The 18,060-nt window shown below is 35.5% G+C and overlaps 3 protein-coding genes across 4 annotated transcripts; 1 reads left to right on the top strand and 2 right to left on the bottom strand.

The window, feature by feature from the left end:
• Positions 1–82: 82 nt before the first annotated feature.
• Positions 83–577, top strand: LOC103983373 (early nodulin-20). Its single transcript, XM_009400594.3, has one exon. It carries the CDS (start codon positions 83–85, stop codon positions 575–577), a length of 495 nt encoding a protein of 164 aa, XP_009398869.2.
• A 277-nt stretch (positions 578–854) lies between these two features.
• LOC135636817 (phosphoglycerate mutase-like protein 2) lies at positions 855–10,039 on the bottom strand. Its single transcript, XM_065148883.1, has 10 exons — positions 9,919–10,039; positions 9,206–9,260; positions 7,720–7,781; positions 7,518–7,625; positions 6,382–6,461; positions 2,876–3,041; positions 2,426–2,500; positions 2,206–2,294; positions 1,448–1,567; positions 855–1,099 (listed from the first exon to the last, which is right to left on the bottom strand). Exons 2-10 carry the CDS (start codon positions 9,258–9,260, stop codon positions 1,051–1,053), a joined length of 804 nt encoding a protein of 267 aa, XP_065004955.1. The 5' UTR covers positions 9,919–10,039; the 3' UTR covers positions 855–1,050.
• A 434-nt stretch (positions 10,040–10,473) lies between these two features.
• Positions 10,474–16,691, bottom strand: LOC135636834 (uncharacterized). Of its 2 annotated transcripts, XM_065148919.1 has the most exons (4): positions 16,334–16,691; positions 13,422–13,774; positions 11,721–13,338; positions 10,474–11,624 (listed from the first exon to the last, which is right to left on the bottom strand). In XM_065148919.1, the coding sequence occupies exons 1-4, from the start codon at positions 16,575–16,577 to the stop codon at positions 10,570–10,572; spliced, it is 3,270 nt and encodes a 1,089-aa protein (XP_065004991.1). In that variant the 5' UTR covers positions 16,578–16,691; the 3' UTR covers positions 10,474–10,569. The 2 variants fall into 2 exon arrangements, with proteins under 2 accessions (XP_065004991.1, XP_065004990.1); XM_065148918.1 differs by having other exon boundaries at positions 10,474–13,338.
• Between the last annotated feature and the right edge of the window lie 1,369 nt (positions 16,692–18,060).

Genomic DNA, 18,060 nt, shown 5'->3' with positions numbered 1-18,060 from the left:
CCCTACTATAAACGTCGCAGGGCGAAACGGTACATCACCTTTTTCTGCATCAGATCTGCAACTGTCGGCTCTCCTGGCATCGATGGCGCTCTCCTCGCCACCGTCATTGCTTGCTCTCTCGGTTATCTCCATCGTTGTCCTCATCATCTCGATGGCCGATCTGACCTCGTCCCAGATCTCACCCTCGCCCTCGCCTGTCTCCGGGGGTCCCCTTCGATCGCCTCCCGCACCCTCGCCGACGTCTCCCGTATCGAAGACTCCATCCCCGTCCCCGTCGCCGGGAACCCTTGGATCCCCTCCAGCGCCACCGCCGGAGACGCTCTCTCCCGCACCGACCCCGTCCACGGCGCCTTCCCCCGCGCCGAGACCGGGAAGCGCGGATGTCCGGGCAGATGTGGACGAAGTCGGAGGAGGAGGAGGAGAGGGAGGCATGAGCGGGGGTAAAAAGGCGGGGATCGCGGCGGGGATCATACTGGGGGTGGCGGTGCTGGCCGTGGGGGCGGTGCTCTACAAGAAGCGGCGCGACAACATCCAGCGGTCCAGGTACAGCTACGCCACCCGCAGGGAGATGCTTTGAAATTCACAAATCTTGATTGATGGATGACGCGATCATCTCGTTCCGTTCCATTCCATTCCATTCCATGATAGCAGAAGCATTTGGTTGGGAGAAGAAATAATGATAGGTTTTACTTAGATTCTTTTATTTAGACTGAGAACAGAGTATCGTGTGATTCAGATTCTTTGCTTTGGATTAGATCTATAGATTTGGATTTGTTCTTGCTCATTCGTAATTTAGATCCAATGCATACATGTATATATTGTAGGGAATCATCATCGCATCCATGTCGAAAGTATTGAAGGTATATGCTTGGTTTGATTCCCTAAGGAAAAGAATGTTGGTCATAATGGCCCCTTAAGAACAAGTACTGCATGCAACACTGATGCATAAATAATAGTAAAGACATTAGTGGCATCAAACACACCATTTTCGAAACAAAGCATAGTTAACACCATATAAGTGCATCAAATTCACTGACCGACTATAAACTCTTACCTTCTGTCAACCAACAGCATGGATCGGAGCTCACAATTCCCAAATCTGTGTAAGAGAATATGAGCAAATTCATTACATCCTTTGCAACATTGATAGCCAGAAAATTTTGGATGCATTTGCAATTGATAAGGGTCATAAATAAGATTCTGGCCTATCTTCATTCAAAATATTAAAGGATTAAATCCTTACTCATGGTAGCATTACTTTCTAGACCAAAGTGATGAGAGTCTAAATTAGGTTGGGTTAGGTTAAGATAAGATAGTCTTTTATTCCTGGACTCAAAAAGTTTCTCGCTTGTATTCCAAAAAGATGTTGCTCAAACAGATATCTTAAGACTTATCATATTACATATCATATTACAACTAAAATAAAAATAACATAATGACCACTTACTGTTTGCTGATTTCCTCCTTAATGATGGGATGGCAGTCGCCACCAAACGTTTGCAAGGTTTGAAACAAGAAGGCGCTATGGGTTACAACAGCAATCTCCTTCTCTTTAAGTGTACACAACCTTTGAAGTAAACAAAAAAGAATGTTATGTTGAGGGATATAAGATGAAACAAGCTTAATGTAATTTCATGTTTTTTTTTCTTTGTCAAGCAGAATTTATTTCTTGCCTGATTGCCATGATCAAAACTGGCCAACCAAGAACTTCAACCAGGATGCTATTTTTCCTCTAATAACGCAAAATGACTTTTCAGTTCTTCTAATTGAGCTCCTTTGGGAAAGGAAAAGAAAAAAAAGGCAGAATAAACTACACCGACCAGTTCATCGATACTTATACTGAGCTCTTCACACACAAAGGTTCAGGTTCATGTGTGATCCAAGTCTAAGATAGGAATTCTGAATTGGCATCTTACGAAAAGAAAAGAAAAGAAATTAAAAAGCTTTCTTGGCGGAAAAAGAGGTAATCCAATGCCATCAAATGGAGAGAGAGGCAAAGTTACAATTAGTTACCATGGGACAGAGAAGAACATTAATCTTTCTCGTCGAGATTATAAAAAGTATTTATAAGCAAGTAATATTTATCTAACCACGATATCATCACCATCATTTTCCTTATCAACATAATCATAAGAAACTAGAAAATAATGAACTTGAGAAGAAAGAAGAAATGCAAAATGGAATTCATAACAGTTGATGACTCACCAGCTAATAAACTTCACTCCTCGAGCTGCAACCTCTTCATCTGTCTCTCTGATATCAGCTTTCCACAGGATGTCTTCATCATTTTCTATCTGGAAAGAGAGCCCGAATCACACACATATCATACACCAATAAAGATGAAAGCTTTGCATAAATTTCTACTACTTTATAGTATACACATTACACATCCATCAACCAAACACTAAAAGAATTAAATACTTGCCAAAGAAAAATCAATTGCGGGAAAAAGTTTCTGATACTCGCTTATACTTCGCCGCTTATCGCAAGGGTTAACTCCCTGCAATCACCATTACAGGATAAGAATTGGTACTTTGATTAAGAAAACATTTTTTAACTAATTAAAACACTCTTATTGCAAATGGAGAGAAATCTTGAAAATTAGTGAGAAAGCAGAATCCAAAGTGAAACTTGACTTTATGGAAAATGTCAAATTCCATCAAATTGTAGGTGCAGCCTAATAAATTTAATCCAAGAGAAGAATCATTCAAGGAGGGCAAGCATGAGACGAGAATACATCATGTAAAAACTCGTGGCATATATGCTGGAAGACTTACTACTCCACAGCGAAAACGAACAGATGATAAACTAGGCAATAAGAGTACTCTTATGAAATTGAGGTTTCAAAAAAGGGGAATAAAAGACCAAGGCATACCAAGCGCTCTCGACAGTCTTCAACTACCACAAATGGTGGGCAGTTCAAACTTGAAATTGCAGGGCGATCACTATCTCCAGTATTTTCGACCATTAAAGGAGGTGTGTTGTTGACTCCATCATCATAGCCATCACCTCCAAACACTCCAACTGCAGTTTGCATTGTCCTGTAACATCTTTATATCTTTATTGAAATCACAATTTACCTACATTCCCTTGATGCACTGATGAGAAACGAACTCAACGTAACAGAAACCCAACAAAATTAAGATTAATCACAAACCCTATAACCGAGATAGGTTAGTCCCATGAAGATCTAGGTAGTCGCAGGGAAATTAAACTCTCATATATCATTGTCACTAAAGTGAAGTTTAAGCACTAAGTTTGAGAGAGTAATTCTTTAGATGATATTAAGAAAAATAATATTCACAATGATATATAATGAGATTTAAATAATCTTAAAAGAAAATCTACTTCAAATAATTATATAACAGGGTAAAATGATTTTATTTTTAGATATCCTTGTAGTTTATTATTATATATCCAAATATAATAATATTATTTCATAAATATATTATCAATCCTCCATAATGATAAAATCTTGTGTCAACACTAAATATGTCAATATTTTACCCAAAAATAAAAAACAGATGATATTAATAGTTCAATATTTATTAAAAAACTTAAAGTATTAATATTGTATTCCTTTGTTACAATGGCACTTCCTTCATTGCATTTTTATGTTTTTAGTATCCGATATTTTCTAAATTAAATTATTATAAATGACTTGAGTACGTGCAATTTACATTGAGAGTTAGATATTGATCTTATTTGTTGAAAGGATCACACACTCAAATGCTGAAAGTTCTGCAAGACAAATAATTAAAATAAATAATTAAAAAATATCTAATTGGCTCAATTTTAATAATTACTAATAATATTCAGACTTCATTACATAATATAACTAATGCATTAGAATATTAAAAAACTGATTTAAAATTATTGATAAGTCATTAACTGACACCTTAATGAAAGATTTGACTATAACTCAGTATTACGATGCTCGAGGAATTTTATGACATATCATCGTTATGACTAACAAAACTGTAAAACTTAAAAGACATTGGATATGAATGTAGATGAGTTCTTCATGTATAATTTATTATTAATTATTTTTCTTCCTTGTTTGACTCATTTAAAATTCACTACAATACAAATAAATGATAAGTAAAATTTAAATGAGCTGACTAGTATATATGTTTAGGAAGAATTAAGATTAAAGTAGCAAAGACTCATAATATTTTATGTATTCTTCAAGGAGTTGATAACAATAAAAGATTAAAGCATAATTTATCAAATAAATTAGTTGAACTTATAAATGTTATGCAAACTCATAAAAAAAAAATACACATTAAAATACTACTCCTATAGCATAAAAGGTCAATGTGAAGAGGACTATAAAGTTTTGTTTGAAAGAAAAAGGTATAAGCTGACCTTTGTATGTTTCGAATCAAGCATTTCAGAAATCTCATTTTAATATTTGATGGATTGATTCTAATACTTCAGCTTATGTTACCAATAATATACAGAGAGTTATTTTAACTCAAAACTAAAAGAACATATGAGATTATCATTACAGGGAATAATCTTAAAGCGTAAGCGATAGTAATGAATACTTATCACCTATGCCTAGAGACGATTCATCTAATGAATCTTACGGATGCATGTCATATTTCAATAATTTTAAAAATTTTATTACTTTATCTAAAATTATTAGGATATCATCTTTCTTTTGACAGTGATAAACTCAGTATATTTATTATTCAATTAAAATTGGTTATAAAATTCTATACGATTATTTGTACAAAATCAATATGAATCTTGAATTTACAACTACAATACAATTAAATATTATAATAAAATATAGTTTTATGAATTCGTTGAGATTATATACATTTACATCTATGAGTCACTCCATGTTACTTGTTTTATTAGAGAAGATGTAGTTTATAACTTACAATTTACAAGGATTGTTTTGGACTGCATTATGAAATACTAACAGTATTGTAGTATATAGAATGAAGTATGATATTGATAATATACAATCGTTATAACTCGTATTGCTTATCAGATTTAATTAGTATTATTATATTTATTAGATTTATTGACTTTTTTTTAAATTTACGTGCTTATAAATGCTTTCCAAAGTTTAAGAATACAAAGAATATAATTGGATTCTAATTAAGATCATTGATCAATAAAAAAGTCCATTTATATCAGAATATCTTAAGAGATGACCTTGATGAGAGGAACTCTCATAATTACCTTTCTTAGATCCTCTATTCTCACCTATATATATATGTGAAACCTTCCATAGATCATATTATGATCATAGAGATTTCTTCTCTCACCTCTCGATAGGTCCCTACTCCATCAATTATAATGATACTGAGTGGTCTTGAAAATAAGAAGAGAATATAAGAAAAGAGTAAAAGGAAGGGCCATCAATTACAATAATACTGAGTGGACCGGAAAATAAGAAGATAATATAAAAAATGATTAAAAGGAAGAGAGGAGAATGAGAGTCTGATTTCATTTTTCTGCATATTCATGATGCATGCAGATCACTGTGCGTTGCATTGCGACATCCAAAGTATCATGTTTAGAAGGTACGTACCTTCTGTCTTGGATCTATCATACTTAATTTTAATCCTGACATTAAATTTTCACATAATAATTATGACCTATTCAATTAGCTTTTTATAACAATTTGTTATAAAATTACTTGTAAGGTCATGACAATGGACTAACATAGTAATTCTCTAAAACTGAATGGGCATTCAGCCCTCCTGAGCTACTAAAAAGTTAAGATCACAAACTACTCTTCAGGTCACGAAGACAAACAACTTAAAAGAAAAACCTCAACTGTTTACAAATATTCCATTCACATCAGAAGCTTATATGTGTGTAGGTAATCACTGGAGATTTACAATTCAACAGCAATTGAAATGGTAAATACACAAGGAGGATCACATTAAATTCAAAACCAAAAAAGTTTTTCTTACTCCTTTAGATCCTTCTTTTTTAAATAGGCTTGATTTAGACTCAAAATCCATAGGACGTATTTGGAATCAACTTTGCATGACAGAGTGACTATAGCAAAATCAAACTAACACTGGCCCCATAGACTATAAACACTACAATGTTTCATGCTAATAAACAGCAGAAATCCTTGTTAGTACACTTAAAGATTTATAAATCAATTCATGCCAGCACATCATGTAAATCATATGCCTTGAATATCTGATCCCATGGCAGAACCTTTGATGTCCTAAGCAAAAGAAATATAATGCTTAAAATCCAAAATACCAGATGGGAAATATAAGAAACTCAATAAGTCATAGCAATATTTTCAAAACATATAGGAAGTTAAGTACATGGCTTTGACATGCGCTCTTAGTGCTTCTTTGTACTTAAGTGCAAACAAGAAAATTGGACAAAATATACCTTAACAAAGGGGATGCAATAACCAATTCAATTCTCTTTGATAAGCCACAAGATTTAATGTGTTTACGGAGATTATCAACCTGTAAAAGTAACCTAAGATCGTAAGAGTAAAAGAACATCTGATAACAACAAAGATGCCAGAATAAACTCAAGAAGCATATATATTACCATACAAAATTAATAAACTGTAACTCGAGCATATTTATGTCGGTTAGAAGTTTTTATCTGAACGAATTTTATCTATTTGCTCTCACAAACTATTCATGTCTCATAGCATACATATATCAATCTTTCTTAAAAATAGACATACTTCTTGATCTCACTTTGCATGAAGGCCTCTTGAATTTTTTCTTGCAGTTTATTGAAAACCTGATTGAATCTGCAACACCCATTTCTAACCCAACTCTGTAATTGAACCTGTGCTATTAGCACTCCACCAAGTAACACTTTTATCCAAGTAACAGAATCATGCAGAAATTTGACATCTACATGCACTTTCATAGTTTCACCATATAAATTCTAAATCCTCCAAATTGCATTTCACACAACAATTATAACTTTGATTAATTTAACCTCGGGTCATCTTTCTTTAGAGCACAATAGTGTATTTTCCTACCACATCTCATATATGGTTCCAAACTTTGTCACGAAATAGGTGCTAGCTTTGGTTGTTTACTAGTTCCAAGATTTCAAATCTTAGAAAGGTACCAATGCCAGTTCTTAAGCAGCCTGGTGTTGTAGCAGTACGGTTCGGTGTATAATGTATCAGATCCACCTCCATGTTGACTGTCACAAGTCTGGCCAGAGGAGGAGGAGGAGGTGGAAGAGAAGGAAGAGGAGGATGCGGAAAGGAGGAGGTGATGACACGTATCAGTAGGAGGAGAAGGGCGGTGGCAACACGAAGAAGAGAATGTGGCGAAGGAGGGAAAGAGATATAGCTGTGAACTATTGTTATTTTGAAAACAGGATATGGGTATTCAGCAACAAGCTTACCAATTAGTACCAATCGATACTGGCCTATTTGCTGCCCAATAAGTCTGTTACAATGAGCTTATTGAGTGGTACAATGAATTCTCTCACAAAATCTCTAATGAACATAAATTGCACATATGACTACAAAAAAGTATCAAACGTACCTGATCCCATCCCAGTGGAGTAAGGTGCGCATCAAAGAATTCTGGAGATGAGTATGCTCTATGGTCCTTTTCATGTCCCTTATTATGAATACCTTGTGCATGCCTAACCTACATATGCATTGCATAATTGACTAAACTTTGAGGTCAAAAGAAGTCTCTTTGATACAAGAGTAATTAGGAAAAAAATTTAATTAAAACAAACCAGGTGGATAATTTTGCAACGCTGCAATGGAAACAAGCCTGAGCTAGTGACACCATCCATTTCTGCAAATAACCAATTTGATAAGCTTCATAGCTAATGTTCAGGACAAAAGTAAGCAACATCTCATGTCACATACAAGCACTACTGAAACTGCTGTTGTACTTAATAAAAGGAGTAATTCAAGGGAACTTTCAAATAACAAACATTATTAACCTTTACAAGCATGGCCCTAGAACAGCTTAAGTCAGTTGTGAATTAGTTATTAGCAAGAATAAAAATCAAACGATTTGGAAATGTAGTCATGTTGAATTAGCCACTATTATACTTCTACATTGTAGTTAAAAAAAAAGTATGGATGCCAATGCCAATAGAGCTATCCCTGTCATGACTCAAACTTGAAAGACTAACTGGCCTATTAACTTCATTGAACCTGAACCATTAGCCAAAATACTTAATACTTAAATTGAGGTTGATAATTATATACTCATCAAACTCTTATAAGTTACCCTAAATATTGCTCACTTTTGATATGGGATTAATCAGGATGTTACAATATTCTCTTTTCATGACCCAGGCCTAATAAATAACTGACCTACCAACTTCATTTCATCTAAACCATTGGTCAAAATACTTAAACTGAAGTTGATATAGTATATCCATCAGACCTTTATAAGTCAATATTAGTCTTGCCCACTTCCGATGTAGGACTAATCAGAGTGTTATAATCTCATCCAAATGGGTTATTAGTTTTAGGTTCATTTCCATGCCAAGTCACGTTTATAAAGCTGTCCTATCAAATAAACAATATCCCCTACCCAATTTCTCACAAATGATTGAATCTCTATTTGCCAAAGTCCACACTTTCCAATTTATAAACTAATTTCTCACAAATAAACTAATTTCACCCCTAAGTCCAATTAGATATCAATTTTGGTAAGAAAAAGGGGCACTAAGTGTGTCATAATGTATGAATCTCAATATTTATGATTGGCCTTTAGGACACCAATCAATAAATAGAGAAAGATACAATAGTTCAAATCAAGAGTTCAACTAAATCTTTTTAAGGCCTCAAACAACAATGGTTGGATCATTTTGAAGATACAAGAGGGACTTATTAATGCAGAAGTAAAATTGTGATGAGAACTTGATTAGCATCTTTTTATGAGTGATCAGAAGATTCATTCATCGGCCATATGACACCATCTCCAAGTCAAAATTTGATTCAATTCCAACTCAGCCCTCCTGTCTGACAGAAGTTTTAGTCCTAATTGAATTAGAAAAACACACAAAGTCAATATTGTCTTTCCCAATCAAATGGTGCAAAATCTCACCATGTTAAAATAGTAAAATTCTTAAATTAAGATGATACTATAGATATCAAGTCATAAAGAGAGTGAAAATGTGAGAAGATGACAAACTGGATCAGAAGAAGATTAGAAAGATTAAAGAAACACTTGTCATATGAAAAGAAGGAAGGGCACAAGACCTTGTTTAACCACTTCTGATATTGCATAACATACTGATTCTACCTCATGTGTCATCTAAAAAGTAACAAGTAATCAAGAACCTGTTAGAGATAGGATCATATCTTATCATATTTTCAATAAAACAAAATATAAAACATCAACTAATAATGAGACTATATCCTATAGAAAATCTTCAAAGTCTAATCTAGACTCAATCGAACCAAGAGACATGACTCCATTTGGATGGTGATGCTTCAGCAATGCCCACAAATTACTTGGGCCTAAAGTGTGTGGGCTCCACAAAGCACTAAAATTTTGTGCCATGACTAAAATAGTTGTGATGAAACATAAACGCCAAACAAAGAACGAGCAGAGTAGAGCACAGATTTCAAGTTTCTTCCACCAGGAAAACCAGTATTCACAACTCGATCTAAAACTAAATGTTAGGGCAACATGCTGAAATCGATATAACAAGTGGGATCCATGCCTACTTTTGCTTGGACTTGTTTAATCCCTTTCTGACCCTTCGTGCGTAATAGGTCCCATCCATCAACCACTTGAGGTTTCTGTGTGTTCTTTACGAGCAAGCATGAAGTAGCATCGACGCAGGCCGGGCATAAAATCCCTTCGATACATTCTACTCATCGACCACGACATTGTGCCCAAAAATAACAATTACAAGAAGAACGGAGATACATGGCGACTTCAGATCGAGAAGGAAGTCTTGATTCACCTGAGAAGCCGGAAGTAAAACGGACGGAAGCCGAAGCAACAGGCCAGTCTGCCAAGGAGAAGAAGAGCGGTGCCGAGGAAGACGAAGATGGAAGTGGTGACGTTGAATTCTCGGTCTTCGAGATTTGGTCCGACACGGAACTCGTGTTAAAAAATAATATTTAAGAAGGAAGAAAAACAAAATAAAATATTTATATATATAGAAAGAGAAAAAGGAATATTTATGCATATATATATATATATATATATATATATATATATATATATATATATATATATATATATAAAAAAAATAAAATTATAAATAGTAAAAAATGAGAATTTTAAATAGTAATCTCCGATATTTATGTTGACCATTCTCAATCAAAACGAAATAAAAAGCAAAATATAATTATATACTATTCCTATTTCATGTATAATTACTAGTCGGACTTCGATTCCCATCATTATCATCAATTATTTCTAGGTTAGGACTTACGTGTTATGGGATGAGATTTTAACAGAATCAGATGCCCACAAATAGAGCTTTCTACTGCTTGTCCCGATACAGAGTGTCTTGTTGTGCCTTCTTTACCTTTATTTTCATGCTAAATTCTGATACCAAATTTATACCCAATAAACATCTGAACACAGTTATTCGGTTCTTTGCAGTCTATATTAAACTAGGGAAGTTTTGTTGATTGATGCAGCCAGAGTCATTGCGTAAGTCAGAAGTGTCGCCTGTAAGGCTAAGGTTCTCCATCCCTTCGAGAAGCTGATCTGTTGCGATACAGTACTCAGTGGCATCTATGGCAGCAGAGTCTTGAACCTCATCATCGCATGATTCGCCCAGCAAAACTTGTAGTGGAACTCCGCTGCTCCAATCTCTTTCAGGAACAAACGTGACATCCCAAATTGGATCATCAGAGGATGAAGCTGAAGTCGGTGTTTGTTCGAGTCTACAGCCTGCATAATTATCGTTGGGACTGCTGGAGTCATTGGCACTTGAAGCAACGTTGCTTTGGCCAGCGGCACTCGTCGTGTTCTCATGAATACTTCCAGTTTCATTTGCAGCTTGCCCATCGTAGTGGTCAGCAGTGGAAGCTGATGAATCCATGACGCCAACCTGATCTTTCTTTTTGATGGAATTGGTGACCAAGCTTGCGAATGTGCTACTGCTCTTGGACCATCCGTTACCAAGTTCGATCAGGCTTGCTCCACCAGGATCTACTTGATCATCATCACTGTCATTAAGTAGACCTCCTTGCCAATCCTTGCTAGCACTACAATCTGATATAAAACTCACATTATGAGACAGATCCTCCGTGAGAAGTCTTCCCTCTGATGCAGTTGCCGAAGTGGAATGATATCCATGTAGTTTCACTTTGTCGCCTCTCTTTTCCAAGGAACACCCAAGGGGACTGGTACTTGCTCTCTCGAGCCAGTGCTCGTCTTCATCACATTTGCAGTCCAAACCAGTTTTAGTAGTCAAGATGCTGAGATCAGTATCTTTCGTACTGATTCCATGATTTTGGGTGTCCAGTCCATCAGCTCCTTCACATGGAACTCCAACCACTAATGAAGATGTTTCACTCTTATCAACATTGTAAGGGTCAGATGAAATGGCTACCAGATTCGAAGTGCAGTTGGAAGTCTTGAGCTTCTCCGAGGAAAGAAAAGCCACTAAATCAGAGACCGCTTCACCATCCATGCGCATGTATGCTTCATCTTCATGGAAATTATGACTATTAGTCTCTGTCGTATCATCATAATTATCAAACTCATCTTCATCACTTGAAAACTCAGGTGCCTTGAATATCAAACCTGAATCCATCACAGGGGCAGGCAAAAAAGAGACCAAAGCATCAGCAGGTGTTGATGAGCCATCTAAAGCAGCAGAGACCTCTGAGATGCCTCGTATACTACAACCAGTATCGCATTCAGGATTTCTGACAGACCTTTCAGAAGCTCCTGAAACTGGAAATGAAGAGTCACTAACCGTGGTGTCCTTTACTTCATTCAATGTGCTGACAGAAGTGTCAGCTCCATTAGAGAGAACTTTAATAAGAGAAGGATTGAGAACACTTTCATCACCAGCACAAAGCTCGTAAGGTTCCATCACAGTCGCGTTGGGCTTTGAGCTTAAAAATGCTTGCAATGCCGAAGCTAATGCGTGGTCAAAAGATGAAAGCTTCTTATCTTCACTACAGTTCAAGTCAGAAGCTAAACTCACATCATCTTTAATACCCTCAGAATCTTTGTTGCCTGTGGAACAAAGCTTCTTATCCTGACTACAATTAGCATCAGAAGCTAGACCAGCATCATACTTTAAACATTCATCATCTTCGTTGGAGAATTCAGGTGCCTTAAGTACCAGACCTGGGTATATCCTAGAATCCGGGACACAGCCTGTAACACCAGAAGCCGGTAATGATGGATGCAGCATGGCATCAACTGGTAATGGTGGATCATGAAGAACAGTATCATCCTTATCGTTATCCCCTGATGCAGGTGAAGGGTTCAAACTGTCATTTTCTAAATCGGATGAAAATTCTGGGGCTGATATCCTTGTACATGCACCTTGTCGAGGAAACTGACCTCCTGCAGTGTGAAATAGCCTCTCCAGGTTCTGAAGTCTTGTCTCGATGCAACTGAGCGGCTTTAACAAGCTTTCCTCAAATCTTGAACAGAATGCTTCTATTCTTGTCACCCTCGAAACAAGTTCATCCAGAACCCTTTCAATACGATCACCTGCTTTGTATTCTTGTTGAGCAGATGATTTTGACATATGAACAAGACCAATTTGTTTCTCACTATATGTTGATTGTACATTTTCAGTTCTTGCCTTGGTTTCCTGTATAGAGGTACTTGAAGATGGTTCTCTCTCTGTTATTTTCTGATTAGATCCCAACTGCATGTTTTCTGGTTTTATCTCACTCTGATCACGTACTTGATTCAATTTTTGATCCACCGAGCAAGATGGTACTTCTTGGTTGGTTATCCTCTGGTCTGATGTGGAAAATGTATTTTCTGGTTTTAACTGAACCTGTTTCTGATCAAGCCCCAGTGTACAATCTACCTTATCAGATGTTGCTTCTTGTGGCATAACAACTGCCATATCTGAGCTTACTAGCTCGGCTTCCTTTTGCACACCATACTGATACTTACGCAATGCCGAGGCACCAAAAAAATTGTCTTGTGTGCTAGTTCCCGATTTAGATAATTGCAAAAGACTTGGCATAAACATGGCTAATAGAGAATTTCCTCCAAAATTTTCCCCCATACTGACAGGAGCACATGGAGTGTCGGTTTCAACAGGGTCAGCATATATGTAAATCTCTGACACATGGACACAAGTCTTGGTATTAAGTGACAGGAAGCGTAGTGTGACAGACATACAAGGACTGGCATCTGAAATATCAGCTGTTGCCTCATAATATATCTGCAAGTCACAAGTTGTAAGAAACTAAGAATAAAATGACAAACAAAGTGACGCATAATAAAATGGTACGAAACCATAATTACCTGACAATCTGTGTTGGAATTTCCATCAATTTTCCTTGATAGAACATTAATTTTGTGATCATGTGAAGGGGTGTCAGGTATCTTCACTTCTACCCAACCATCCTCATTGCTACTATTACTATCAGCAAGAGACATCTTGTCTTGTTTATCTGAAGTTGCATAACTTCCATTCTCACATTCGAAAGAAACCACATCAGAAGATGGTGTCACTTCTTCAGAAGCAACACCACAGCGCACAGTGCACAGATATTCCTTGCATTTATTCTGCTTGTCTGTGGCATAGTATACCTCGTATACCCGAGCTGTACTGCGAGCATATATCCTATGTATTTCATATTTTCTATTCAAACAAACTGCAGCAGAGCAAATAATTGCTAAATTAGCTAAAGAACGAAAAGATGGCTGCTGTTTGAGAAAGATGCAATGATTCAGTAATGCATTGGTGCTTTAACAAACTATAGTTCTCAGAAGAAGTGCATCCATATAGTCTAGGAAGGTACACAAACCTCAATAAGTTGAGTTACAGCCGATAAATGCTTCTGTCCACAAAGTCAAAACAAGCAATCTGAAGTACTGATATAACTTTATTATTCTTGCTTCCCATGAGTATTTAAATTCAAATAATAACACCTGAACTGATATAACTTCATAATTTTTAAATGATTTCATCATAGAGATGTGTGGTTTTGTTGTTGAACACAGATGACATGAAAGTTATAGATGTAAAATGAGGAAGAACAGAATTATTAAACAATGAACAGATAGAGAATGCACAAAACACAACTGGCAGATGATATTCTTTTCACAAGAAACCAATTCAAGTGAATATTTCTGTCACGAGCTTCTCTCATATGCTCCAATTATTAGTTCATCTAAGTGATCTTAAGACCAAGTCAATAAACAGCCAATGAGCCTAATACCTTTTCTATAACTTTAATTTTGACTACCATTCATGTTCAAATAAACTCTAGCATATAGGAATTAGTTTATAATAATGGATGTCTGGATAACTTATCCTAAGTAGAATGATGACAAAATAAATGCAACAAATTATAATAATCTAAAACTCAATAAAAGGCTTGGCACCACACATAAACTAGGCTCAAGCTGGACTTGTGCCTAAACTGATCAAATATAATCATAAATTGAGATTGGATTACATGGATGTGGGAGGTAGTATCATGAGTATTGAACCACGATCATATAATGAGGAAGAAAAGAAAACAAGAACAGATTAAACAGGGAGGAGAGACTGCAGAGAGAGAGAGAGAGAGAGAGAGAGAGAGAGAGTTGCTGGTGGCGACTGAAAAAGATAATTGGCACTTCTATAGGTAATTAATAAATTAAAATTTTCAAGTGATGCTTGTCACCACAAAGCATATATGTCATAGTTTTATTATAATTTATAATAGGTACCAATCAGCATGTGGTCCAAACCTGGACTCACATCAGTTTGCAGCTTTGCAGGAGTTTATTCAATCATAAATCAACCTACTGGGGCATCAAATGGCAAAAATACGGGTCTTATAGCTAGGTACAATCCTCGCACGTTGGTTCAGCAGGATTCAGCACAAGAAGGCCAGTTTAGCAAGATATGGGCGTAATAGAGCAATATGTAACACAATAACTAATCAATGGAGGACTACTTCATGGCTCAAGATAAGCAAAAGAGGTCCATCCAGCTAAAGGTAGAAATGGACAGCCAATCCTAGTGAAGATGGATGGAGAAAAGCTTCCAGTCCACTTGCAGCCAAGTAAGGAAAAAAAAAGTCCAAGCCTCCCGCAACTCTTGGCGATAATAGAGTTATATTTTTCATTATTCAATTATATTTATATGTATTATGTTTCAATATGTTTAGTTGATGTTATAGAAAAACTCTATATTTATATTGCATCTAATTGGATCTAAGAATCCTAATACTCGAATAGAACAGGAAGACAAGTTATTTTGTTATAAGAATTTGTATGGAAAATTCTAGTTACCTCGTCTAGTAAAGATTTCATTGGACGACAGATCTCTAAACAGCAAATTTTTCTCCCACAACTCTTGTACATATATGAGAACTGTTAAAGCATAAAGGCATACCTTTTTTCCTTATTCCCAGTATTGCTTCTTTTACCTTGTGTATTATCATGGAAGTTCCTCACTCTCAAACTAGAGAAGCCCTTGTTGAGCGGAACATATCCTAACCCACGACTATATCTTGACCAAGCAATTTCATAAAGAAAAGTGTACATCCCATCTCGAGCAACTACCTAGGAAATCTTAGGGAAGCAATTGCCACTGCAGAAAAGGATCCTAGAGTCAATTGCCAAACGAGGGGGGAAATTGCTTGATGACCAAAAAGGGGAACTTGATGGAACCAGAATTAGGGTTAGCTTCATCACTAAATAAACATTTTTTATCGATTGCTCTCCCTCCCTCCCTCTGACACACCTAAAATTGAGTATTGTAGTATATATCATACGTAATTATTTAGTAGAACTCTTTCATGTCATTTCTCACACTGACACACATAAAGAAGATAGCACGAATCCTAATTGATGAGAAAGAAGGGGAACTTGATGGCACCAGAACCATATAAGCTTGGTTGAGAGAAGGATATATCTAAAAATCAACCTCAGATATTAGTTAACTGGTTGCAGATACTCGTTCCAATGAACTTGAAACCCTAAAATTCTGTGGATTGGAAGGATCCAAAAGAAGAATTCCCGAAATACTTCAGTATAATTGGTTCCAGACATCAATGGAGCCCCACATCACGGAAGCCCACATCGAATCAACCAAAAATATTGTTGCATCGGAAATCATATAAGATCAAAGCCTCCCCTCATATCATCCACTACAATCGTTTGCCAATTTGATGTATTGCACAATCTACCAAAGATAATGTCAAGGTCAGTGGACTTACCCGTCACCTCGCAGGGAAGGAAGCCGAGCTCTTCCTCCTCAGCCGCCGCGTCTGCCGGGGGCCTGAGGAGAATAAGAGGCGTCGAGATCCCGGGGGCGGTGGGGGCGTCCTCCTCGGAAGTCTCGAAGGATATGGCGTCATGGAGGGATCCCCCGGTGACGATCCAGTTCGTCGACACCGTCCAGCGATTCACAGCAGCACTGCTCTCTACGTCTCCGGCCGCCGCCCCCGATGCCGCTTCCATCGCACTCGAAACCTGCTCGGCGTCGTGCTCCGTGTGTTCCGAGATGGATGACTATCGTTTGCACCGCACAAGGAGAGTTCGATCTGAGGCGCTGCTCGATAGTTAAAGGTTCTTCTCTACCACTCTTTTCTACCTTTCTAGTGATTGGTCTCTTCATATAGAGGAAATGGAAAACCGTAAATGGGTAAAATGGATAGGCGATTTCTCTAGGTATTTTCTTATTAGTACCCCTATATTTTTTTGGGAAAATATTTTTTAATTAAAAAATATTTAAATTGTTCCTCATAAATTTTCCATATATTATGATTTTTTGATATGTTACTATCAGAATGAAAATGATATAAAACATACTTGAAAATATTATAGATGAGATAAATGAAATCAAAATATACAAAATAATTATTTGATATATCATACTATGATTCAAATATGTATTTATAACAATTTAAGAATAAAACATCTAAATAAAAAATTAAAATTAATTTATTATAATATTTTGATATCATAATAAAAATATAATAAAACTTACTTGAAAATATTATAAATAATATAAATAAACTTTTATCCTCAATTAAACTAACTAAAAGCATAAAAAAAAATATATTATAATGATCTACAAGCAATAACAACCAAAAAGACATAATAAGATGTAACTTATAGTATTTTTTTAATAACATTTATAATATTTTCAATACATAACTTACTATTTAGAATTTCTTTTTTACTATTCATAATTGCTTATTATTCACAATCTTTTCAAATAATATTATACTATTCATATTTTTCAGGTTAATATTAATGACATAAAAGATATATGTACATAACCCTTAAAAAGTTAAATTACTATAATAAATATAAAAAATATTTCTTACCTCCTATTCAATCTTTAGTTTGTCTCATTTTATCATCTATTTTATTTTTCATCTTTTTACATCACCTTAGGCGATTAAGAGGAGTAAAAGAGGTGGAAAAAAAGAGTTATAGGAAATGAATGAAAAGATTTTATTAAAATTAAGTCAAGAAAAAAAGTTATAGGAAATGAATAAAAATATTTTATTAAAATTAAGTTATAAATTAAGGACATATATATATCTATTTACAATGGGATACCTTAAGAATATTTAAAGTTTAAATTGAAAATAATAAAAAAATAACAAATACTAATATCCTTTCAATGCCTTAATAAATATTAAAAAATATTACAAATGAGTTAAATAAAAATACTATAACAGTCTAAAACTAGTAAAAAAATAGAAATACCAATAATTTTTTTAGAAAATCACCCAAACAAGATATTTTTCTCCTACCCTTCGAATCCCCAAATGACATATGTAGACGTCAGTCTTCTTATACTTATTTCCTACCCACATTTCCTAGTTGGTGATTCATATAGTGATACCATGTATTATGTTCTTTGAAGTTGGCCTTCATTACAACAATCAATATGTTTGAGATTGAGGATCAAATCCAATAAGAAATCATG

This window comes from Musa acuminata, chromosome BXJ3-4 (assembly GCF_036884655.1).
Source record: "Musa acuminata AAA Group cultivar baxijiao chromosome BXJ3-4, Cavendish_Baxijiao_AAA, whole genome shotgun sequence".
Classification (NCBI taxonomy): domain Eukaryota; kingdom Viridiplantae; phylum Streptophyta; class Magnoliopsida; order Zingiberales; family Musaceae; genus Musa; species Musa acuminata.
The sequence above is the reverse complement of the archived record's forward strand: the minus strand, read 5'-3'. Positions and strand labels throughout refer to the sequence as shown.